The sequence below is a fragment of the Schistocerca americana genome, chromosome 2, assembly GCF_021461395.2.
Source record: "Schistocerca americana isolate TAMUIC-IGC-003095 chromosome 2, iqSchAmer2.1, whole genome shotgun sequence".
Taxonomy (NCBI): domain Eukaryota; kingdom Metazoa; phylum Arthropoda; class Insecta; order Orthoptera; family Acrididae; genus Schistocerca; species Schistocerca americana.
The window spans coordinates 983,805,364-983,833,263 of record NC_060120.1 but is presented as its reverse complement, the minus strand read 5'-3'; the positions used below and the strand labels follow the sequence as shown (position 1 = coordinate 983,833,263).

The 27,900-nt window shown below is 39.2% G+C and overlaps 1 protein-coding gene across 1 annotated transcript in view; it reads right to left on the bottom strand.

Moving 5' to 3' along the window:
* Positions 1 to 27,900, bottom strand: part of LOC124596265 (dynein axonemal heavy chain 7) — a 1,038,560-nt gene that overhangs the window by 510,522 nt on the left and 500,138 nt on the right. The window contains 3 exon segments of the mRNA XM_047135340.1: positions 916 to 1,063; positions 24,277 to 24,428; positions 26,622 to 26,797. Coding sequence (XP_046991296.1) covers positions 916 to 1,063; positions 24,277 to 24,428; positions 26,622 to 26,797 — 476 coding nt within the window.

Below are 27,900 nucleotides of genomic sequence, written 5' to 3'. Positions count from 1 at the left end.
CTACAATCACTTTCAAATACCAGCTCTCTAAATTTTCTCAACATCATTCCTCATAAAGGATGTCGCATTCCCTCTGCGGATTCCATTATAGTTCCCAAGGCATCTCCGCAATACTTGCATGTCAACTGAATCTACTAGTAACAAATCTAGCAGCTCAGCTCTGAATTGATTCAATGTCTTCCTTTAATCCAATCTGGTGGGGATGCCAAACATTCAAGCAGTTCTCAACAGAGGGTCACATTAGTATACTATATGCATTCTCCTCCCTAGATGGACCACACTTCCCTAAAACTCTCCCAATAAACTGAAGTCAACTATTTGCCTTCCTCACCAAAATTTTTACATGCACATTCCACTTCATATCACTTTTCATTGTTACACCTAGATATTAAATCAATGTGACTGTGTCAAGTAGCATACTATTAATGTTGTATTCAAACATTATGGGTTTATTTTCCTAGTCATCTGCATTAACTTACATTTTTTTTTTATATATATATATATATATATATATATATATATATATATATATATATATATATATATATAGCTAGATTTCATTCATCACACCAAAAAGTCATCTTATATTCTGCTACAGTCACCCAACAACAATTCCTTCCTGTACACCACTCCATCACCAGCAAATCGCCACAGACTGCTGTTCACCCTGTCCATCAGGTATAATGGATATTATAAACAGAAAGGAGAGGGTGACTAATCCATTGTGTATTGATAATTGATATGATAAACAGAAGTGAAAGGGTGACTAATCCATTGTGTACTGATGTTTCTAACAGAAATTACATTTTGTGCACCAGCTACAGCCACACTTTCTTTGGTGTCATTAAAACTACAAGGGCACTTACTTCATTCTAACAAACAACGGTACTGCATTTAATCACTACATTACCTTACCTGAATAACTCTTGCAAAATCCCTGAGGTTGAAAAGATAATGAGATTTTGTTGGGGTTGGCAGTAAGTTAGCTCGGGACTGTTTATATATTTCGAGTGTTGCTCCAACAATTTCAGTAATACATGGATCAAATTCCTTACTGAAACCTCTGTAAAAAGGAATGATTGAAAAAATAAAATCAGTAATATATGCAAAAACATCTTTTTAATGTTGCAAAATGTGTGATAAATGAGAATTGATCTCTATATTTCTTTTGTCAGTACGTAATAAGCAACAACACAAATAACTGAAAACACAACATACTGAGAGTGCGTGAAAAAGATAAATTACAACATAGTTAATTATTGTACTCAGCTACATTATACAAATACAAAGAGAGCCAAAAACGTAAAACTAAATGTTAAGTGGATAAGTTTTCATCAATCAGATTTATTTTGCAAATAGAAGTAGTAGGCAAAAGATATATATGTCAGGCATATACCAAGCCACGAGAATATATGAAGAACAAGGAACAAATGAAGTGAATTAAAAAGAAAGGGAATGTACATGATACTAATACCAGGGATCAGAAAATACTAATATAGGAACAAATGGAAGATAGTTAACCCTTGAGTAACAGAGGAAGAACTGTGGATAACAGTAATCATATAATCGGTATGCATGGAACAACACATGCTACCAATACGTTTCACAGCACAACACACAAAAAAAGGTATTTTTCTGGGGCTCATACAACAGGTTCTATGTGTGAGAGAAAAGTAGGGTCAAGTATTTTGGATAGTTCTTGGGCTAGGAATGATTTGTATAGCCAACAGAAGGATTGTTTTACTGTAACTAACCTATAATATAGGGTAAAAGTTTGAATATTACCACTTTCTCCAGCTTACGATGAGCAAATTGGTTACTTTTTGTTGCATTAAATGTGGTTATGGTGCACCTGAAGGGTCTAATGGAGGTACCATTTAGATCATAGGCAGTTCCGAGGAGAAACCAAAAAAGTTTTCTTGATATCTTTATCCATTTCTGAGATACAGATGTCAAAGTTGCACTACTTTGAACTTAAAATACGCATATAAAATCTGGTATGAAGTAAAAAATAGTTTATAAAGTGATGCAGCATGCAGGGCTATGCTGTAAGGTGTCTCTGTTATCACCAGAAGAGTTCTGGGAACCCAATATTGTATTACTGAAACACATACAAAATTTTTGTGACCAAAAAATATGGTCTGACATGTCAGTTTTGCGTTATGTAAATTTCACGTAAGTAAATTATCGTCATTTTACTGATCTATAAAGTTATTTTCATATGCATGCCATGCTCTGCTGTAGAAGGAAAAGAAACCAGTTGAAAAATGCTCATGTTGGAGCACTAAAAAGGTGAATATGCTCCTGTTTAACAGATTCTGACTAAAAAGTGGGGCACCAGCTGCCTCATTCCACCTTCCTCAGCACATTATAATTTTTTTTCCAGCATGTGAACATACTCATACTTTTTTATCTGAGAGAGAGACAGTGGCTGTGGGCAAGAGATGGAAAAGTAAGAAGTACTGGAAGATAGTAGACAGTGGTTGTGATATAGAAAATGCAAAGGACACAATGGCAGTATGAGAGAAGAACAGCACTAGGAAAAGAGTGAAGGAGACAGTGCCAGTGGGAGAGGAATAAAGAAAAGGAGAAAGTGGAAGTGTCTGAGAACCAGTGAGAATGAGAGACAGAGTCTGTGACAATGTCAATGAGGAAGAGAGAGGTAGTGACAGTGAGAAGAGACAGGAGCAATGGGAAGAAATGACTGACAGCAGCATTAAGAGAGAACAAGAATGATACAGTGATAGTGAGAGGAGGCAGTAGCAGTAGGACAGAACGGAGGAGCCTGTGGCTGTGAGATAGGAGACAGTGACAAAATTAGAGAGATTCAAACCGATAACAACAATGAGTTGGGTTGAATGAGTGAGTGAGAATGGGCAAGTGGGACTGAATGGGTTGAGTGACTTACAGCAATGAACTAGTGGATATGAGTGAGCTACAGATTGGCTAGTTTATGGGAGTGAGAGGTGAGCTGCATGTTAAAAAAGAGTGTGAATATGTTTAAAGCCAAAATTTTTGGAAAATTTTTTACAGGTGCTGAGGAAGGTAGAACATGCAGCCAGTACCTCAGTTTTCAGTCAGAGTATTTTAAGCAGGGGCATATTTGCCTTTTTTGTGCTCTGATATGAGCATTTTTCTAGTGAAAAGTCGTATATTTGGTACTGAATTTTCAAACAGCTACTGAAAAAAAAATCTGGATACTGATTTCCAGTCAAGATGAATGGCATAGTTGTTGGTGTGCCATAGAAACAGTTTGTGAAATATAGTCATTTGTATGGTAAAGTTGCAAACTCTTAAAAACTTGAGTGATTGGTACATTTAACACAAATGTAGCTGTGGAGCTGAGCAATTGATAGCTGAGAACCAACACAGATGAATAAGGCTTGGAATTTTGAAAGTAATACTATGAACTTACAAATAAATTTGTGTCATCAACAGTAAGCGGAAAAGTTACTCTTTGGCATATTTCATATCATAAGAATGTCACTGATGACCTCCTTAATAGGTCTGTATACTACACATATGAAGGAATTACTATGGTAGTGGAGTGGGTGTGGCCTGCACGTGTGGGTTTTTAGGCTGGAGTTATCCCTCCATAGGTCCAATAAGACAAGTTCTAATTAGAGACAGGAAAGAATGCTATCCCCATTAATTAAAGAGAGTAATGTTTGTCATGAAGATTGGAGAAAGAAAATGTTGATGTGGTATTAGATAACGGCAGGGGCATCCAAGGAAAATTCTCACGTCTAGTGTTACTTAAAAATGGCACCAATGTCTACATAGTACTTGATACTGTAACCGGGCTAAAACCCGATTTTAATAGCAATGTAATACAAAATTCAGGTTCGAATGTACACTGGTGAGCACAACTTAAGGCCGAAACCATGTCTTACACGATGTGTGTCTACCAAGTAATATAGCTCATACCTACATGCATCATCATGCCTTACCACACTATAATAACTGAAGGAACAAAATGATCATATTTGAAATGTCCCTGGATGCATTGCATACTCCTACCTCTTATCATTTGACAATTCATTCATTGTTGTCAAACATAATCATTTGGTGGTCCAGATGTTATAGCAAGAGGAGGCATACTGTTGCATGAGTGTACTGATCTCCACATTTTGAATATGGTACACACACCAGTCAAAGTTAGTGTCATACTGTACACCTTTCCCATGTGTGTCTTTCCAAGAGTATACTCAGCCCTGATTTCATTTTTAGGGATAACAATGCACGGCTGCATCAAAAAGCACAGTTGGAGGAGCTCTTGGAATGGGAGAATATTCGCTGAATGGACTGGCTTGCCCATTTCCCCATCTTAAATCCAATCAACCACATGAGGGATGCATTGGGGAGACATATCACAGCACGTCTACATGCACCAACAATCATCCAGCAGTTGTCAACTGCACTGGTGGAGAAACAGAATGCCTTGCCACAAGAGCTCATTCCCAACTTTGTAGCCAGCACGGCAGCTTATTGCAGAACATGCACTGTTGTATGTGGTGATCGCACACCCTATTAAGCCTACGTTTTTTCAATCTATGTTACTTGGCAGTGACCTGTCATGCAAAGCTTACTTTTCTCCAGAGGAGGCTGGAGCTCTGCTGTTGGTAGGGCCCAGGTAAAAAATGAATGAACTTTATAATGGAATTGTTCTGAACTGTTTGTTATATAAGCTTAATTTATGTCATACTGCTTAAAAAAACACTAGAAAAATAGTAAATATGATAATTATACAGTTGTAGATATGTAGATATAGGCCTAATCCACAAAATACTTTAGCCAATAATAAAGTGTAAACAGAAGTGAACTCATCCCTGCTCACCCTCCCCCCCCCCCCCCCCCTCGTATACATAATATTGATGAGCACCTAATTGATTGATTACTATCTTCTCTTGCATACTTAAAAATTGAAAGGATATTTTCGTAAATAAATTACTTTATTCATTTTAGAACCGCTTTAATAATCCTAGAATTTTAAATACACAGCTCCATAATATGGAACACTACTGAGAGGTAGCCCCATTTACATTTGGCTACAGGAATCTACATAAATATAATGGAAGGAAACATTCCACGTGGGAAAAATTATATATAAAAACAAAGATGAGGTGACTTACCGAACAAAAGCGCTGGCAGGTCGATAGACACACAAACAAACACAAACATACACACAAAATTCAAGCTTTCGCAACAAACTGTTGCCTCATCAGGAAAGAGGGAAGGAGAGGGGAAGACGAAAGGAAGTGGGTTTTAAAGGAGAGGGTAAGGAGTCATTCCAATCCCGGGAGCGGAAAGACTTACCTTAGGGGGAAAAAAGGACAGGTATACACTCGCACACACGCACATATCCATCCACACATACAGACACAAGCAGACATATTTAAAGACAAAGAGTTTGGGCAGAGATGTCAGTCGAGGCAGAAGTGTAGAGGCAAAGAAGTTGTTGAGAGACAGGTGAGGTATGAGTGGCGGCAACTTGAAATTAGCGGAGATTGAGGCCTGGCGGATGACGAGAAGAGAGGATATACTGAAGGGCAAGTTCCCATCTCCGGAGTTCGGATAGGTTGGTGTTGGTGGGAAGTATCCAGATAACCCGGACGGTGTAACACTGTGCCAAGATGTGCTGGCCGTGCACCAAGGCATGTTTAGCCACAGGGTGATCCTCATTACCAACAAACACTGTCTGCCTGTGTCCATTCATGCGAATGAACCAGCAACAAACTGTCCATTCGCATGAATGGACACAGGCAGACAGTGTTTGTTGGTAATGAGGATCACCCTGTGGCTAAACATGCCTTGGTGCACGGCCAGCACATCTTGGCACAGTGTTACACCGTCCGGGTTATCTGGATACTTCCCACCAACACCAACCTATCCGAACTCCGGAGATGGGAACTTGCCCTTCAGTATATCCTCTCTTCTCGTCATCCGCCAGGCCTCAATCTCCGCTAATTTCAAGTTGCCGCCACTCATACCTCACCTGTCTCTCAACAACTTCTTTGCCTCTACACTTCTGCCTCGACTGACATCTCTGCCCAAACTCTTTGTCTTTAAATATGTCTGCTTGTGTCTGTATGTGTGGATGGATATGTGCGTGTGTGCGAGTGTATACCTGTCCTTTTTTCCCCCTAAGGTAAGTCTTTCCGCTCCCGGGATTGGAATGACTCCTTACCCTCTCCTTTAAAACCCACTTCCTTTCGTCTTCCCCTCTCCTTCCCTCTTTCCTGATGAGGCAACAGTTTGTTGCGAAAGCTTGAATTTTGTGTGTATGTTTGTGTTTGTTTGTGTGTCTATCGACCTGCCAGCGCTTTTGTTCGGTAAGTCACCTCATCTTTGTTTTTATATATAATTTTTCCCACGTGGAATGTTTCCTTCCATTATATTGATATCATTAATTTGAATCCAACAATTACGTTTGTTATTGTCACTGTTGCATTTCGAAATCTTTTCTGTCGTCTTATTTTCCTCTTTCTGTTTTTGCCAGTAGTTTCACTTTGTATTCACCTTCTCCTTTTTACCGTAATCTGCTATACTATTTTATCCCGCCTATATATATACTCAATAATACGTAACCCACTTCCAAACCATAACCAAAAAAAAAAAAAAAAAAAAAAAAAAAAAAAAAAAAAAAAAAAAAAATTTTTTGCCGCTTTCAGCACTACCGCCGCTATAATATCCACCGTTTCTAGTTCACAAACAGCTCCTTTCACCTTTTAAACAACCATTTCGGCCAGTTCTAATAACTTTCGCTTCATTTCCATTTCCGTTTTTCCCACACCACTGATCATTTTTAGCCGCTCCCCACAGGTTTTAACGCGATTATTTCTTCGTCAGACAATTGTTAGCCTCATTTTCATAATCTGCCACCACAATACCACTCCTTTTAATATACTAGACGCAGTTTTTTCGAAATTTTCCCGAATTTCTCCGTCCTTTAACGTGTTTTGGCGGCAACACAACCACCTAACCTTTATGCACATCGTTGTCTACCAACCCAAGTCCAACATAGCCCAGCTGTAACCAACACCTATTCGCCTTTTTTCATTCCAGATCTCCAGTTTCTTTCCGGTTCACCTTTATCTCTCCCCATATATTTTTATTTTCATTTTCATTTCACCTCATGTTACACTTTCCACCTTCTAATACCATGTCACCCTCACAACACCCCCACAATGACCCCATTAAGTTTTATTTACATTCCCTCCGCAAACATGCCTTCGCCCTAGCCAGATTACACTCCCATATTCTATTTTCTCAGGCTTGTCTGACATTTGGCATCACCGCCAAAGGCCTCACACTTAAAGTTCCCATCTCTGGCTGCAACCCTTCCTTCCATCAGTCCCTATACCAGTTCCAAACTGAACAATCCATTGCCCTCACCCACCTAATCCTTCACCTACACATCAACTCGGCCAATGAACACACCCGTCAACTCCTATCTTTAATAAAAGTCCTTAATCTTTCCTCTCCCACATCCACACCGGCTGTTCAGAGCATCCTCCTACAGGCCAACCGTAAATTAGAACAGCATGCCACCCTCCACCTCAAAAAACTATCCAATCTCCTGGTTTCCCACCTCCGGAAAGGCAACTCACTCACCCTTCACAACCTTTCCAGCAAACCTCAACCTCCTCTCATTGCACACAAACCCAGTCTCTCCCATCTACTCAATCTCCCACTTCCAGCTCCACTCCCTCCAAAACCTCAAAATTCCGATCAACACAATCTGGAACCACAACACCCTAATTCAGTAGTTAACCTTTCCTCCAAACCTCTCTCCCAATCCGAAACCTCTGTCCTATCCAAAGGCCTCACCTTCAGCCCCACTCCCAGATTCAACCAAACAGCCCTCGTCAAAGATTTACTGTCCTACACTCGTACTCTCTGCTGGAAGTATCACTTTGCCACGAAGAAAAATGATCCTAATCCTACTCCTAATGATCGGACTCCTCAAGACACCATCCAAATTGAACCCTGCCTGGAACAGTTCCGTCCTCCGTCACAGCGGGACCCACCTCCTCTTCCTCAAAATCACCCTCTCCAAACCTTCCAGGAATTTCTGACTTCCAGCCTTGCATCTCAATCCTTCTTAAAAAACCTTAATCCTACACCCAACATCACCACTGCTGAAACCCAGGCTATCCGTGATCTGAAGGCTGACCGATCCATCATCATTCTTCCGGCGGACAAGGGTTCCACGACCGTGGTACTTGATCGTCGGGAGTATGTGGCTGAGGGACTGCGTCAGCTTTCAGACAACACCACATACAAAGTTTGCCAAGGTAACCCCATTCCCGATGTCCAGGCGGAGCTTCAAGGAATCCTCAGAACCTTAGGCCCCCTGCAAAACCTTTCACCTGACTCCATCAACCTCCTGACCCCACCGACACCCCGCACCCCTACCTTCTACCTTCTTCCTAAAATCCACAAACCCAATCATCCCGGCCGCCCCATTGTAGCTGGTTACCAAGCCCCCACAGAACGTATCTCTGCCTACGTAGATCAACACCTTCAAGCCATTACATGCAGTCTCCCATCCTTCATCAAGGACACCAACCACTTCCTTGAACGCCTGGAATCCTTACCCAATCTGTTACCCCCGGAAACCATCCTTGTAACCATTGATGCCACATCCTTATACACAAATATTCCGCACGTCCAGGGCCTCGCTGCGATGGAGCATTTCCTTTCACGCCGATCACCTGCCACCCTACCTAAAACCTCTTTCCTCATCACCTTAGCCAGCTTCATCCTGACCCACAACTTCTTCACTTTTGAAGGCCAGACATACCAACAATTAAAGGGAACAGCCATGGGTACCAGGATGGCCCCCTCGTACGCCAACCTATTCATGGGTCGCTTAGAGGAAGCCTTCTTGGTTACCCAAGTCTGCCAACCCAAAGTTTGGTACAGATTTATTGATGACATCTTCATGATCTGGACTCACAGTGAAGAAGAACTCCAGAATTTCCTCTCCAACCTCAACTCCTTTGGTTCCATCAGTTTCACCTGGTCCTACTCCAAATCCCATGCCACTTTCCTTGACGTTAACCTCCACCTGTCCAATGGCCAACTTCACACGTCCGTCCACATTAAACCCACCAACAAGCAACAGTACCTCCATTATGACAGCTGCCACCCATTCCACATCAAACGGTCCCTTCCCTACAGCCTAGGTCTTCGTGGCAAACGAATCTGCTCCAGTCCGGAATCCCTGAATCATTACACCAACAACCTGAAAACAGCTTTCGCATCCCGCAACTACCCTCCCGACCTAGTACAGAAGCAAATAACCAGAGCCACTTCCTCGTCCCCTCAAACCCAGAATCCCCCACAGAAGAACCACAAAAGTGCCCCACTTGTGACAGGATACTTTCCGGGACTGGACCAGACTCTGAATGTGGCTCTCCAGCAGGGATACGACTTCCTCAAATCCTGCCCTGAAATGAGATCCATCCTTCATGAAATCCTCCCCACTCCGCCAAGAGTGTCTTTCCGCCGTCCACCTAACCTCCGTAACCTGTTAGTTCATCCCTATGAAATCCCCAAACCACCTTCCCTACCCTCTGGCTCCTATCCTTGTAACCGCCCCCGATGCAAAACCTGTCCCATGCACCCTCCCACCACCACCTACTCCAGTCCTGTAACCCGGAAGGTGTACACGATCAAAGGCAGAGCCACGTGTGAAAGCACCCACGTGATTTACCAACTGACCTGCCTACACTGTGACGCATTCTATGTGGGAATGACCAGCAACAAACTGTCCATTCGCATGAATGGACACAGGCAGACAGTGTTTGTTGGTAATGAGGATCACCCTGTGGCTAAACATGCCTTGGTGCACGGCCAGCACATCTTGGCACAGTGTTACACCGTCCGGGTTATCTGGATACTTCCCACCAACACCAACCTATCCGAACTCCGGAGATGGGAACTTGCCCTTCAGTATATCCTCTCTTCTCGTCATCCGCCAGGCCTCAATCTCCGCTAATTTCAAGTTGCCGCCACTCATACCTCACCTGTCTCTCAACAACTTCTTTGCCTCTACACTTCTGCCTCGACTGACATCTCTGCCCAAACTCTTTGTCTTTAAATATGTCTGCTTGTGTCTGTATGTGTGGATGGATATGTGCGTGTGTGCGAGTGTATACCTGTCCTTTTTTCCCCCTAAGGTAAGTCTTTCCGCTCCCGGGATTGGAATGACTCCTTACCCTCTCCTTTAAAACCCACTTCCTTTCGTCTTCCCCTCTCCTTCCCTCTTTCCTGATGAGGCAACAGTTTGTTGCGAAAGTTTGGGAATCTACATAAAGTGATGCAAAAACTGAGCAGTTAAAAGAAAGGGAAAAAGATGATTTCAGAATTAGCCAGAAGAGGCACTTGAATTCTTCTACACAATATATTATCTATGACTGCAAGAACAAGCCTCTTAATAAGCGTGTGCGCTGCTGTCACAATGTCATTTATTCCAGGTAGTACATAAAAAATGACTGTTACCGAATATTATGTGTCAACAGTACCCTTGGTACATAAAGCCACTGCACAGTTAGCTCATGTTCAACAATGGCATTTTTGCTGCTGCTTGGCTTAAATATTGTAGGATCTCAAGGGTTGGTCACAGGTGCTGTTTAACTCAAGGCTTCCCATTTTTGCTGATTTCTGCCAACTGAGGACTAGAGTGAAACTATTTAATGTAAGCTGCTACATATATTTGATAGAATAATAACTGAAATGAGAAACAGATTTCACATCTAACACACTTTTGATCTAGCATTAATTTCCTGTCAGGAAAACATTAAATGAGAGCTTCATACTTTGTTTTGAAAAATGTTGAGCACATTTTCATGACAAATAAAACAGATATCAATACAGTAGAGCTAGCAAATGAAATAGCTGCTTTTAAATTCCACTAGAAAGAGCTGTTGCAGAGCATGATTCCCATTTAGATATGTGATTCCTCCCACCCCCATCGCAAAGTAAGGTTATGAGTGCTTAACCAAATACTGAATTAGCTTTGAGCATATGTATGATAATTTCTTTGCAATTACAAATGATAGTAAATTTACGTAAGGTCAAGTATCGGTGAAGCAGGCATCAAATTGAGCTATCTTGTCTATAGAATATGACACAGCTGCTAAATTTGACTTCAATGAAATTATCAATGAATTTTCTGTGCTCAAAGCAAGGAAATGGACAGTAAAATTGTAATAAGTACACAATTCTTGGGAAAGAGTATGTTGTCATCTCTTAAGTATAGAACTTTTTATTTTATTTTCTATTAACAACTCATACAGTGTTTATAATTTAATTGAAACAAATAAATTTTATTCTTTGTTATACGTCATAATTAATTCGGCACACATTAGCTGCTACAAACAATTATGACACACATTTTGTTTTGCATTCCATTGTTTTAGGAAGTTTGTACAATTTTTAATTTATCCACTACAATGATACATTTAATTTGCTGCATGAAATATTTTTCATCTACATAGTTCACTTGCCAAAATTGCTTCATTTTCATTAAACCTACCTTACAAATTACAAAATTTCCTTTATTTGTGTAGAAAAATTGCAGAAAGGTGCTTTTCCCTGGGGTAGTGGGGGCAGGGGGGGGGGGGGGGGGGGAAGTGCAGCTTTGGTTCTGCCAGCGGTGCAGGATCATCTCAGTATGACTCTGGCTAGAGACCCAAGGCTGCTGGCCCCAAGCACTGTGCAGATGTACAGACAAGTGGACAAGGGTGGGGACGAGACACCATGGAAATGGAGATAGGCATGAGCTGGTCCACCCAGCGGGTCCACCTGAGATGGCCCTGAGATAAGGTATGGCGAGAGGTGATGTCAAGAAATTGAAAGATGTTGTTCACATCACTATGACTCAAATTTTAGGGGCCAGGGGTGTGGAGGTGAGTATGGACCATCTCACACTGGCCCTCACTCTCGTGTGGGGAGAGGAAAACAGGTTAGTCACAGTGGAAGAATGTGCTGGGGGGAGGGGGGGAGGGGGGAGTGAAAGAGTGGCAGCAAGACCTGGTCTGGCTACTGGCAGCTCAGAATAACTCTGTGTCTCTGCATCAGAGCAGTGGAAACTGGACCTCATCACCTCTGGTCTCTATCTCTTGTACTACACCAAAATCATGTCATACTCAAACTTTTTGATACAATACTGGAAAAATACATGCTATAAAATTATATCACAATATTCCTAGTGGGGCCATACCCCTGTGGCACTTAAGAAAGAGCTGCCCCTGCTTTTGTACTTGTTTTGCACACCAGTCTGCAAAGATAGGCTGAGTGCCAGTGGTAGTTTGGGTTAAGATAAATGTTGGAGGTGCATTGAATATAGTCACCAGATGCTTTTATAGAATGCCTACTCAGGAGCAGTATTGGTGGAATATCTGAGATGAAACTTGGAGAATATTTCATGTAAATTTCCCAGTAATCAGGTGAAATTATTCTAAATGCCTCACCTGAAAATTACTTTGAGCAGCTAATCAGAGAAGCGACTCATGAAGGCAACACATTTTATCTCCTGGTCTCCAACAGATCAAAACTCTTTGACTCAGTTGGTTTAGCACAGGAAATCAATTATCATAAGGTTCTTACAGAATCACTGGATATAGCTGCAAGTAGGAATCTAAAAAAAGGTAGGAAGATTTTTGCTAAGGTAGAGTGACAAGAAACGGATATCAGATAACTTGAGCAGTCGACATGAAACTTTAATTTCCAGCATTGACAATGTTGAGCACCAATAGACAAATTTCAACAGTTTTGTACAAAATACTATATACACATATGCACCAAGCTGTGAGAGATGGAAAGACCCCCAGAGGATTAACAGCCATGTTTCAGAGCTGTTACTAAAGCAAAGAGAGAACCTCACTGTAAATTTAATTCTAGCCAAAGCACCACAAACAAACAGAAAGTGAATGAAGTAAATATTAGTGCAAGGAGAGCCAAGCACGGAGAATTCAACAGATCTGAAAGTAAAATTCAACACTTGACAGAAAATTCTAAGAAGTTTTGGTCTTATGGTAAATTGGTAAATGGATTGAAGTCTTGTGTTCAGACCCTCTGTGACCAAAATAGCTTTGAAACACAGGATTGCACAGAGAAAGCCAAAATACTAAATTTTTTTTCCAAAACTATATCACTGAGGTAGATCACACTGAATTACCCTTTTTAAATCACTGCATGAACACCAGAATGAGAGAGACTGAAATAAGTGGCCATGCAATAGAAAAACAACTGAAACTTCTCAACAGAGGAAAGGCCAATGGACTGGTGGGATACTAAGATGAGATTCTCCATGCAGTATGCAAAGGAATTTGCTCCACTTCTAGCAGAATTGTACAGCAGGTCACTGAACAGGTGAAGCATTCCTAATGATTCGAAATAAAAAGCTCATTCCCATTTTCAAGAAGAGGCATCGAATAAATGCATGTAGCGCTATATCTCAGATGTCAGTCTATTGTCAAATTTTGGAACATGTTTCATTTCTAGAGACTGAAAATCTCCTCTGTAGGAATCAGCATTGTTTTCAGAACCAACAACCATGCAAAACTCAGCTCTCTCTGTTCATCCACGAAAACTAGAAGGCAGTGTACACTGACACCCACATAGGTACCACATTCTTTGGTTTCCAAAAGGTGTTCAGTGCAGTCCACACAGCAACCTAATGAACAAAATATGAGTGTATGGAATATTACACTAGCTGTGTGAGTTGACTGAAGAGTTTCTACGAAACAGAACACAGTATGCCATTTTCAATGGAGAAAAATCTTCAGTCATAAAAGTAATTTTGGGTTAATTACCTAGTGGATAATAATAGAAGTTCTGCGAGGCTTTCTGCAGATGCTACTGTTGTATACACAGACGTTGTAATGCTAGAGACTTGTAGCGAAATGAAGGAAAACCTGCAGAGGATCAAAGATTTGTGTAGGGATTGGCAATTCATCTTCAACATCAACAAATGTAATGTATTGAGCACAAATAGGCAGAAAGATCAATTATCATATCATTACATGATTGCAGAACAATCACTGGGTGCAGTCACTTCCAGAAAACACCTGGGATCATGAATACAGAGAGAGTTAAAGTGGAATGAGCACATGAAACTAATTACAGATGAGGCAGATGTCACACTGAGATTCACTGAACGAATCCTCAGAAAATGTAGGCTACCCGAAAAGAAGGTAGCTTACAAAACCCTTTGTTGACCAATACTTGACTATCACTTGTCAGTCTGAGATCCATAGTAAATATGATTCACAGGAAAATTGGAGAAGATCCAAGGAAGTGCAGAACACTCTTCCCCGAGGTCGACTTCTACCAGTTCTTCCATTCGTCTGTAAAGAATTCACGTAAGTATTTGGAAGCTGTGATTTATTAAACTGATAGTTCAGTAATTTTCACATCTGTCAACACCTGATTTCTTTGGGATTGGAATTATTATATTGTTCTTGAAGTCTGAGGGTATTTCGCCTGTCTCATACATCTTCCTCACCAGATGGTAGAGTTTTGTCAAGACTGGCTCTCCCAAGGCCATCAGTAGTTCTAAGGGAATGTTGTCTACTCCTGGGGCCTTCTTTCGACTCAGGTCTTTCAGTGCTCTGTCAAACTCTTCAGGCAGTACCGTATCTCCCATTTCATCTTCATCTACATCCTCTTCCATTTCTATGATATTGTCCTCAAGTACACCGCCCTTGTATAGGCCCTCTATATACTCCTTCCATCTTTCTGCTTTCCCTTCTTTGCTTAGAACTGGGTTACCATCTGAGCTCTTGATATTCATACAAGTGGCTCTCTTTTCTCCAAAGGTCTCTCTAATTTTCCTGTAGGCAGTATCTATCTTGCCCCTAGTGAGATAAGCCTCCACATCCTTACATTTGTCCTCTAGCCATCCCTGCTTAGCCATTTTGCACACTCTGTCAATCTCATTTTTGAGACGTTTGTATTCCATTTTGCCTACTTCATTTACTGCATTTTTATATTTTCTCCTTTCATCAATTAAATTCAATATTTCTTCTGTTACCCAAGGATTTCTACTAGCCCTCGTCTTTTTACTTACTTGATCCTCTGCTGCCTTCACTACTTCATCCCTCAGAGCTACCCATTCGTCTTCTACTGTATTTCTTTCCCATATTCCTGTCAATTGTTCCCTTATGCTCCCCCTGAAACTCTGTACAACCTCTGGTTTAGTCAGTTTATCCAGGTCCCATCTCCTTAAATTCCCACCTTTTTGCAGTTTCTTCAGTTTTAATTTACAGTTCATAACCAATACATTGTGGTCAGAATCCACATCTGCCCCTAGAAATGTCTCACAATTTAAAACCTGGTTCCTAAATCTCTGCCTTACCATTATATAATCTATCTGATACCTTCTAGTATCTCCAGGATTCTTCCATGTATACAACCTTCTTTTATGATTCTTGAACCAAGTGTTTGCTATGATTAAGTTTTGCTCTGTACAAAATTCTACCAGACAGCTTCCTCTCTCATTTCTTAGCCCCAATCCATATTCACCTACTATGTTCCCTTCTCTCCCTTTTCCTACTCTCGAATTCCAATCACCCATGACTATTAAATTTTTGTCTCCCTTCACTACCTCAATAATTTCTTTTGTCTCATCATACATTTCATCAATTTCTTCATCATCTGCAGAGCTAGTTGGCCCATAAACTTGGACTACTGTAGTAGGCATGGGCTTCGTGTCTATCTTGGCCACAATAATGCGTTCACTATGCTGTTTGTAGTAGCTTACCCTCACTCCTATTTTTTTATTCATTATTAAACCTACTCCTGCATTACCCCTAGTTGATTTTGTATTTATAACCCTGTATTCACCTGACCAAAAGTCTTGTTCCTCCTGCCACCGAACTTCACTAATTCCCACTATATCTAACTTTAACCTATCCATTTCCCTTTTTAAATTTTCTAACCTACCTGCCCACCTAAGGGATCTGACATTCCACACTCCGATCCGCAGAATGCCAGTTTTCTTTCTCCTGATAACGATGTCCTCTTGAGTAGTCACTGCCCGGAGATCCGAATGGGGGACTATTTTACCTCTGGAATATTTTGCCCAAGAGGACGCAATCATCATTTAACCATATAGTAAAGCTGCATGCCCTCGGGCATTCTTCTTAGTATTCTGTAAACACGGCGTATTGAGCTGATGGTTTGGTAACATTCACACTTTGTGTGTGTAATTCTGACTCAAGAAATAAGTACCTACAGATATAAAATCATAGACAAACTGAAAAAGTTGTAAGCAATGTAACAATGTAAAGAGATACACACAATAATGGGGGGGGGGGGGGGGGGGGAGGAAGAGAGAGAGAGAGAGGAGACAATATGCTTTCTTGTCATTCTGGCCTCTTCCTCTAACTGCTCATACCATTTTTAGATGTACTTTTTGACAATCAATGAGTTAACAAGATTATGAAAAGGAAAGTTGCTACATGCTTCAAGATTCACTGATGTAGTAAAGAAATATGATTCCAAATTGAATTCCTTTGAATCTACCAGAGGTAATGGGCAATCAGCAACATGTATTGACAGTGTTCTAACTAATTATGTATATGAAGATGTGTATAAATTTTGTCTAAACCTAGGTATTTCAGAACATTGTGCATTGTTCATTGAGCTGCCACAGACAGACAGGAACATTTCACAAATGAGAACCCATGTGAGCAGGAACTTTAGAAAGAAAATTTGCTAACATAAATGTGAGAAGCTAAAATAGAAATATGGCCTATTGGTCATTGTAACTCAAGCGATGAAAACTTTGAGAAATTCCTAAATAGTTTTCTTGGTGTCTTTAATGAAACATTTCCACCTAGACTACGCAGCAATAATATAAGGCATAAAAATTTCCAGTGTAAGGAAAAGGCAGCTGCACAGAGAAGTAAAATATAATAAAGATATTGATTTCATTAAATATGTTAGACAAGAGAAATAAGGTGGCACGCATTATCTGTGGCCTCGGCCTCAAAAAGGCGTGTGATTCTGTAAACCATGCATTGCTTGTTTACAAACTTGAAAAGTATGGTATTAGTGGCAGTGCCCTCCAATGGCTTAAATCCTACTTACTCAACACAAAGCAAAGAGTTAGCTTTTCTTCAAATGGCACATATTATTTTTCTGACTGGAAAAAAATATCTCGGAGTGTTCCACAAAGGCTACATATTAGGCCCAGTCCTATTTCTCTTTCATGTTAATGACTTACCATTAAATATCAGCTCCCAATCAGTTCTATTAGCAGATGGTACTTCTGTCTTAGCTGAAGATCAGGATTCGGAAAAAATTCCCAAATCTTTGATCAGTACCCTCAGTACCATAGAAACTTGATTTCAGCTAAATGGGTTGAATCTAAACATATCTAAGACCCACGTGATGCAGTTCAAAACAAAACAGTCAAAATGTGAGCAGGTTAAGATTGTACATAACAACCAAGGTATAGAAGAAGCTGACTCAGTCAAAACTTAGGTTAAAATGAAGATAAAAATTTGAGCTGGCCGGCACACATCGAAAACCTGGCAGACAAACCGAGCACCTTTGCATTTGCAATGAAAATATTCTCAACTGCAACTGACATGGGCACATGAAAAGTAGCAAATACAAGCTACATCAAATCCATTATTAGGTATGGTATTGCGTTTTGGGGTAACTCGACAAACATAGTGCGGATACTAAAAATACAGAAAAAAATCATTTGAAATAAGTGCACTGCAAATCACAAAGAACCATGTCGACCATTACTTAGAAAACTTAAAATACTAACTGTGCCATCATTATACATTTATAAGATTATGATATTTTTGTACACTAGACATGAATTTTATGAGGGAAACCATTTTTTTCCAATCACATGATACTAGAAACAAAGAAAATTTTATGCTCCCCATCCACCACCTCAGATGGTATGCCCAGGCACCTCAATACATGGGAATGAAAATTTGTAATAAATTAAAAGGGAACAAGTTGATGCAGATGAATTTAGGTTCACTTAAAAGAAAGCTATATGAGGTACTGACACTGAAGTTTTATTACTCAATTCATGCAGGACAAACTGGAAATTTGAGCTGGAAATAGTGTGTTACATATTCCAAGAAATATCCTTATAGTGTTATTATTTATTATAGTGCTGTTATTTGTTAATGTGAAAACCATCGTAACTGTTAAATAAATTTTTGACATGTCTCCTGTACCCAAACCAAATAGATTGCAAATGTACGCCATGAGATGAATAAAAATAACAATTCACAGTTCACCATACAGCAAAGATTTTGAATCACAGATAGGCACAACAAAAGACTATAAAAATAGATGTCATGCACACACACACACACACACACACACACACACACACACACACACACAGATTCACGCAAATATAACTCACACACATGACTGCAGTCATGCGTGTGTTAGTTGCATTTGCCTAAGTATCTCTGTGTGTGCGCGTGTGTGCATGTCACCTATTTTCAACAAAGGCCTCATTGGCCGAAAGCTTTTTTTGTGACAGTCTATTTTTTTTGTACTGTCTGCAACTTAGCATCTCTACCATATGGTGAGTAGTGACTTTCTTTTTCATAATATTGTTACATTCCATCCTGGATTTTCCAATGTTTAATCAATGACCTCTTTTGTGTTAATGTCTCTGTAAAAAACACAGGGAAAACATATCTTATTCTTCAAGAACTTTTAATTTGTAGAGCGATTAATATCTACAGCTATACTTCACAACCACCTTACGGTGTGTGCCAACAATGTTCCATGTATCACATGCCCTGTTGAAGTCTTGAATGATTCAAGAGAAGAACAATTACTGGTAAGCCTCCATATGAGCTCAAATCTCTCCGATTTTACCACCATTGTCTCTTTGCGAGATATACATAGGAGGAAGCAGCATATTGGTTGAGTCTTCTATGGTTGTATACTATAGGAACTTTAACAGTAAACCACACCATGATGCAGAACCTCACTTGCAGCATCTAGCACTGGAATCAACTGAACATTTTCATGACTCTTTTGTACTTACTGAATGAAATGTTGGATCATGTGAGGCAATACTGACCTTACGACTTTACTTAGAAGAAAGATTAAGGAAAGGCAAACCTATGTTTCTAGCATTTATAGACTTAGAGAAAGCTTTTGACAATGCAGACTGGAATACTTTCTTTCAAATTCTGAAGGTGGCAGTGGTAAAATACAAGGAGCGAAGGGCTATTTACGATTTGTACAGAAACCAGATGGCAGTTATAAGAGTTGAGGGACATGAAAGGGAAGTAGTGATTGGGAAGGGAGTGAGACATGGTTCTGGCCTCTCTCCGATGTTATTCAATCTGTATATTGAGCAAGCAGTGAAGGAAACAAAAGAAAAATTCGGAGTAGGTATTAAAATTGATGGAGAAGAACTAAAAAGTTTGAGTTTCGCCGATGACACTGTAATTCTGTCAGAGACAGCAAAGGACTTGGAAGAGCAGTTGAATGGAATGGACAGTGTCTTGAAAGGAGGATATAAGATGAACATCAACAAAAGCAAAATGAGGATAATGGAATGTAGTCGAATTAAGTCTGGTGATGCTGAGGGAATTAGATTAGGAAATGAGACACTTAAAGTAGTAAAGGAGTTTTGCTATTTGGGGAGCAAAAATAACTGATGATGGTTGAAGTAGAGAGGATATAAAACATAGACTGGCAATGGCAAGGAAAGCGTTTCTGAAGAAGAGAAATTTATTAACATCAGTTATAGATTTAAGTGTCAGGAAATCGTTTTCTGAAAGTATTTGTATGGAGTGTAGCCATGTATGGAAGTGAAAAGTGGACGATAAATAGTTTGGACAAGAAGAGAATAGAAGCTTTCGAAATGTGGTGCTACAGAAGAATGCTGAAGATTAGATGGGTAGATCACATAACTAATGAGGAGGTATTGAATAGAATTGGGGAGAAGAGGAGTTTGTGGCACAACTTGACAAGAAGAAGGGACCGGTTGGTAGGACCTGTTCTGAGGCATTAGGGAATCACAAATTCAGCATTGGAGGACAGCGTGGAGGGTAAAAATTGTAGAGGGAGACCAATAGATGAATACACTAAGCAGATTCAGAAGGATGTAGGTTGCAGTAAGTACTGGGAAATGAAGAAGCTTGCACAGGATAGAGTAGCATGGAGAGCTGCATCAAACCAGTCTCAGGACTGAAGACAACAACAACAACAACAACAACAACAATTACTTTAGAATGGATAAACTGATAGAACCCAACCTGAGATAAGCTCAGTTTGGATTCTGGATCAATGTAGGAACACTCGAGACAATACTGACCTTATGACTTATATCAGAATATAGGTTTAAGAAAGGCAAACCTATGTCAATAGCATTTGTACATTCAGATAAAGCTTTGACAGTGTTGACTGGAATACACTCCATGAAGTTCTTAAGGCAGCAAGGATAAATTCAGGGAGTGAAAGGTTATCTACAACTTGTACAGAAACTTAACTATGTTTGTAAGAGCCAAAGGAAGTGAAAGGTAGACAGTACTTGAGAAGAAGGAGAGACAAAGTTATAGTCTTTCTTCTATGCTATCCGATTTGTACTGAGAGCAGGCAGTAAAGGAAACCAAGCACTAGTTTGAAAACGTCATTAAGTTCAGGCAGAAGAAATGAAAACTTTGAGGTATGCTGATAGCGATGTAATGTGGTCAGCAAGAATAAGGACTTGGTATATCAGTTGTGTGGAATGAGAATTTGTGTTGAACAGCAATAAGAATAAAACAATGGTAATGGCTTTCTGACAACACTGTCAAGACGAGAACATCTTACCAAGGTTTGCGGTGATTCGACATGCAGTAAAATCTAAGAAGACCGACCAGATATTACTACAAGCAGGAATGACGCTACCGCCTGGCTGGAGACCCAAGAAATCTTCATCGACATTCATATTCTTCCTTGTCACAAATATTTTGTAGGTTGCACAACCACATATCCATTCCCCTAAAGAGTTATTGCTACAACTGAGATTCTCCTGTCACTAACATGTCCATAAACAGTAACTTTTTACTATAGCAATCAACAAATCAACAGCCTCATTCCTGGTCACCTTCACTGTGCCACCACGTAATGATTTTGATAGTTCCTGCAAAAATTAGTATCAAACATACTCGACCCATCGTCACTGCACAGTGAAGCTAAATAATGTTGCAAGTTGTGTGGACAACATCAATCAAGGATTACATCGGCATTTCCTTTCTCACGTCTTGCCTTCCTGCAACAGCCTAAAATATTCACTTAACTTTGACATCAGTCACGGAGTGACCCGTCTGTCTTTGGTGTCACTTATAACTCATTTAGTCACATCAAAAGTTCAATATGAAGAAAACTGGATGAAGTCAAGTAAGACTTTGAGTGAAAACAATGAATCTAGTAAACCTTACTAGCGGGAAACACAAAATTAGGAAATTTTTAGCACTGATCATATAGGTTTTCCACAGAGGCTATGAAATTATGCAGTAGAAACACATTAAACATAAAATTGGAGAATGTAAAATCTAAGTTAATTTTTTTGTATTATATGTTATGTGTAGTTGTGTCCATTTTCAATGAAGGAACTGTGAGAACATTTCTTGTCCCATTATTTCTTTCTGCAGACCCAGTCCTGTGTGAGCCAGTGCATGGCACAAGTTGAGCTAAGATGTAGCAGAACAGTGAGGAGCATATTTCCCACAAATTATTCTGCTAACAAACAAACAGAAAGGTTGGACATTTTACATTCTATAATGTCCAGTTTATAGGTTTCATGTTCATCTTTTATATACTTCAGATTCACTTTTACACATTTATGGTTGTACCATGACTTGCAGGTGATACACAGGATACCTTGCTTAACCTTTTTACACAAATTTTACACACATCACTATCACATTTTATAGTAACTGAGACATCATTACATGAGGAGGTTCCATCCAGTGCCATGTTTACCAAACATCAAACATGGTTCCAGATGTCCTCAATTAAGCTCAACAAGAAGTTCCACTCCACAGAAATCATATCACTGTGACTGAAACAATATTGTCGACGCAGAAGTTCTTTCAGTTTTCAAAGGACAAAGAAATTTCTGAGCATCACAACTAACGAATTAGGCAGATATGGTTAGATTTTGCAACTAATGAGTAAACATAGCATAAGAGTTCCTTGAGAGATTCAAATGGGCACAATTTTGTGGACGAGTTGCACACCTCTTGCAGTCACTCCTGCTTTTACTGCATTATCTCAGCTGACAGGTGAGTCATAATATTTTATAAATACTGTGCTGTAATAGTCTATCCCTGGGTTATGGAATTTGGCAGGTATTGAAAAAGGAACATTTTTGCATGACAATATTATGGCTGCATTGTCAAAGGATTTATGGGGAGGGTTTTATGGATGCCTTGCTAAGCCCAGGGCTCACACAAGTCATGTATCACAATATACACATGCAGTTTTGAGGACTGTATCGAAAAATTGCCTGTGTTTGTGTCAAAATAGTCTTGAATATAATGGACAGAAGTCAGTAATCAACATACCCAGATTTTCCATGAAATGTTTAGGGTTCACGTTCACTTGAAAAGCCTACGATACTGAAGCAATGGTCTCCTGAGTGATGGTGTGAACTACCAAGCCACAGTAAGCTTCACCTCCTGTACTTTTGTGAGCACATTTAAGCAAATTAACCTAAAATAAACAATTGCCATCGGTGGTAGAGAGATGAATACTGGCCATTTTAGTTTCATTCTGTGCAACTATAAAACAATTAAAACAAAAATCTTTCACTGCAGCAAAGCACTCATTATTCTCCATTTCTGTGGCACTTAACACTGTATATGATGTGTCTATGTGAAACATTCAACATAAATGTTAGAAAATGCTAACAAACATATCAAAACTAGGTATGCCCTGCCTCATGTAGCTGTGGCTCAGTCTGGTTAAAAGGAAAAGAAAAAAAAGAGAAAACAGATGTTTCTAATATGCATGGGTACTGGATGTATATCCCAATCCCCTTCTCCCCCCTCTCTCTGCCCATCTTCTCCTCCCCCTTTCTGTCCACCTCTTCCTGTCCCTCTCTCTGTCCATCTCCTCCTTTCCACTCTCTATGTCCATTTTTCCTACCGCTCTGTCTATCTCCTCTTTGTCCCCCTCCCTTCTTTCTCTGACCCTGAGCCTTGTTTATTCTTTTTGCAAATTTACGTTCTGTAGTAGTGTTCTAATCACAAGCCAGTAAACCAAGAATATAACTTTCCTTTTTTTCTGTGAAAACCATCTGCAAGAAAGAAAACAAAACTGCACAATGTTGCATATTCAATTTATGTTTAAAAATATATTTATATATAATGGCAAAGAATGTATATGTGAAATGTAATTTGTCTAATGGTTGCTACTGTAGTTAAAACTGACTGTGAGAAAGAAAAAAACCGAAGGTTTTTACAGCAGTCAGTTTCAATAGAAAACATGTACACTGTTGTTTGAAAAAATATATATTCTATCTCTGCCTGAATGTTTAAGTATACAGTCTGTAGCTGGTCATAATGTTCAGTAGCATATCACAATTTTAAGTAAATTTGTCTAGAATGTTTCAAGAGTTTTGGTAATAATATTTCCCATTTTTGTAACACATATAATTTACAAATATTAAAAATAGGCGTATAAAAACACATGTATTTGAATGAAACATTGTGTCAAAATTTAAAGTCAAGTGGTGGAGTAATTTTTGAGTTTTGCAAGCACAAACATACACAGGTTGAATTTTTTTATTTTTTATTTTTTTTTATTTTTTATTTTTTATTTTTTTTTTATTTTTTTTTACATGTACAAATCTCTGCTACTCTTTGGTAGACACTTAGATCACTTATCCAACTGCCCTTATTGTGTGTGTGAGTGTGTGTATGTGTGTGTGTGTGTGTGTGTGTGTGTGTGTGTGTGTGTGTGCGTGTGTGTGTGAAATAAAAAAGCTGCCACTTGCAGCCCTTTCAGTAAGAGATGATATTACTAAAAGTGGATGTGTTCCCTGTGGAGCAAAGGTATAAAGAGAAGATGATGTTACTTTAACTACAGTTGCAATCAGTAACTCTTCTTCACCTTCTTTTAATGGTCTTGTATTCTACTTACATAAAATGCTCTGGGATGGCTACTGATATTTTTAATTTAGTACTATTGCAACTTATAGCACTCTTCGAATGATGTAGAACAGGTGTATCACAATCAGAAATACCTTTCTGAGATTTTTTTTACCTTGTGTCGAGATGCCACAACATAATTTTGCTGAATATTGTCAACATTGTCGAATCATCAAATTCATCAATACAGAGAACATTAAAATGGCGAAGAAATCGAGGTGTGACTGTGTTAGCCCCACCTGTTGCTGGACCCATGGCACACACTATCTGAAAGCAAAAAAGAAAAAAGAAACAGGAAAAATTAGTATATAAACCCTTTTCTGGCAGTGAGTATAGTTAAGTAAATTATGAAAGGATGGGCACTAGCTTGTGATGTAACAGTTATAGGGGTGTTGTATTTGGATGTCACATATGTGAGTGTTTCTTTGACTATGAAAAAAGCTAAACCTAATGAGATTTTCTGATGTGTTGTATGCATGTCCATGTGTCACCCATTATTAAGTTACTGGTGAGTGTTCACCTTTGTTGCTTCCATCATAGAAATTATTTACAAAGATAAAAAGGGACAGCTAACACTTACCTTCCACTGCTTAGAGAAATATTTTAATACAAGAACAAACTGTTCACAGCTTTCAGAACTAACAGTTCCTTCCACTGGGAGGAAAGAGGGATAACTTGAGGAAGGTGAGATAGAAGGAACAGATAGCTCAGGCTTCAAGATGAGGGGATCCCTCCTGTTGTGTTATTCTTGCAGCAGCTGGGTCCTTCTTATTCTGGGGTCTGAGGGACATCAAGCCCCTTCTTTCTAATCTTTCTAACCTTCACCAATCTACCTCTGTATCCTCCATGAGAAAGGAATTAATAGTTTGAAAATTTAGAAATATCTTCATCACTTTTAAATGTGTACTACGTGTGTGTGTGTGTGTGTGTGTGTGTGTGTGTGTGTGTGTGTGTGTGCGCGTGTGCACCCAACAAGAAGAGGAAGTATAATTAAAAATTTAATGCAAGAAAGAAGTTCATAAAACTTGAGAAATAAAAAAATGACAACACATTCTCCGTTCCCGTGACTATCCCGCCTCAATGTGAGGTAACAGACCATCCCCACAGCCTCCACCGAACAGCTTCCAACCCCTCTCTCCAATCGTCTCCTCTCCATTCTCATCTCTGAGCCTGTTTTTTTTGCCACCCTCTGCCAATGCAGTCACCCATCTTTCCCTGGTCCTCTCCTTTTTTCCCCACCTCCGCACCCCACACCCTCCTGATGCTGCGCTTGTTGGCTCTAGTCCCTTCACACTCCACCAGAAAGCATTCACCTCTCTCCCCACCAGTACACTACTATCCCTTCACCTTCCCCACCCCCTCCAGATTGCTGCTAGTGATAGAGCAATTCACAGTGAAAATTAACAGAGAGTCATCTGACACTCCAACCAATAGCTTTATTCTGTCATATCTGTCTGAGGCATACACTTGAGGTTACTTTTAGAATATTTAGCATTGGCTTTTGAGAAAGTTTGACTAAGACAAGAGCACTTAGCCACAGTAGTTTTTATTATGAGTAGCACAAAGCAAACACAAGAAGTATTACATTAAGAAGGGCAGCTACATACTTCTGAGCATACAAATTTCTTTTAGGGAGGATCAGAATCAGAAATACTGGCCCAATGTTGCCTGGGTATGCCACAGCTTGAGTGTGAGGCACGGCACAGAAAAAGAGAGCACATTGGCCCTGCCAGAAAAGTATTCTCCATCCTTTTCTGCACAGAAGACATAATGCAACAACTTTCTTAAGTTCACCTCACTGTAGTTGGTCTGAAAGGTGAGAGTACTGTTGTTATTGTTTTTTATGCATTTCTATAAAGTGTACTGAGTTTTGCATCTCTTAAAAGTATGTAGTGGACAGTCCAACTATTTGTTTTAAATTAAAGATATTTTTGACAGTAAGTTTCCTTGTTATAAAATTATTGATTCCATTTGAGCAGTTTTACTCTTTAATGCATGTTCAGATTACATATTTGAAAATTATCCCCCAAATTTGAGTGATTCTTAGTGCAAACTTTTCCTAGTCTCATCTGCTGTTCCATTTACACAACGAGTATTATAATAAGCATTTAAGATTTCTGATTATGGCATCATTGGAATCACATTTAATGAGACTTATTTATAATTTTCAACACCATATTTTCATTTTCACTGCTCTTATATTTATGAATACTCCTACTACAAAAACTGCTACATCTAACAATGACATGATAATAAGTACCATTATTTCATTACATTTTACTCCCCGTCATTATTAAATCTAACTAAGTACGCTGGTGGTTGAGGTAAGCATTTCCAGCATGAGAGTTATTTCAATTTGTCCGATTTCTTCCTTTCAATGGCTACCAAAAATGATGTAATTACTGAGTAGAGAGAGCTTCCTTTATTATTTGCATCCTTAAGCAATACTGATTGACATACCTGGACATCAATTAGTTTCATTGGTACTATTTCCTTCCTGTCATACCATGTCCAATGGTCCAGCCACTGTCTCAGAATTTCTATTGGAGGCTGGGCACCATATGTTTCTTTCAAAGGCATATTCACATCATCAACAAATACAACAAGTTTTTTGCCCAGTGGTGGCCCAAACACTCCTGAGATAGAAAAATAAAATAATAGATATTAAAAATATGAGCAAAAGTAGAACTAAAGTTATAGTGCTGCATCACATGAGGAGCATACATTAAACTGAAAAACTTAAAAGAAATTACAAGGTGGCAAATTTGGCAGACATCAGACTTCATATAAAAATAAAAATATAAAAGCATTATCCTTGATCATGTAAAGCACTATTATCAGTTACTGATCATAATCACGTGTTACTCACAGTGAAGTTATCATTACTGAATATGCAGACCAATAGGGAAATTTGATAGATTTGGTCCAAATCGCGATATCCAAGTTCTATGAGCAATAAAATATTTATTTCTTTTGCTCTTCTGAAACTGTTAACATTCTTGAATTGTCTGTAATAGACAATGGCACAGAGTGTTGTCTTGAAACAGAAATTTACATTTTTTTTCCAATAGTGAAAGTGCAACAAAGGAAAATCCACAGTTATCACTTTCCTGTATCAACATCTACACTCTGCAAGTCACTTTGTGGTGTGTGTAATTAGTCTTTGGGATGATTTACTGCACCCTATATTCCACTGCTCTCTATCTGCATCCAGTTTCTTCAGTTGGTAGTAATTTCTGCATTATTTGTGTTTCAAAAGTTTTCACTCTGTACTTTTCACCAGTATTTCAACAAGCATTCACATTTTACTAGGTACTCAATGTACTCTAGAGGTTCTCTGAGAATGAACCACAGGTCTAGTGAATTTAATTGCCTCAATAGGCACTCATTTATTAATGTGTGCTTGAGCCATGCTTTTAACATTAAGATCTGTCAGATTATTTTCATTAATAAATTTGTTAAGTCCAAACAAAATATATTTACAAATCATTTCAATATCAAATTTTGTAAATAATTTTCATTGTATATATAACAATTAAATTTTACAATATGAAATAAGAAGGCACAAAAACATTATTTAAAATTATGCCTCTCTATTGACAGTGAACAATTATATTTGGAAATCCTGTGAGCATTACCTTTAAATGCACAATCCCTAGATAAATAATTCATGTTTTTTTTTTATTACTGCTAATATGTAGGACTATGGATACTGAAGCCGATTTATCAGAAACAGAAG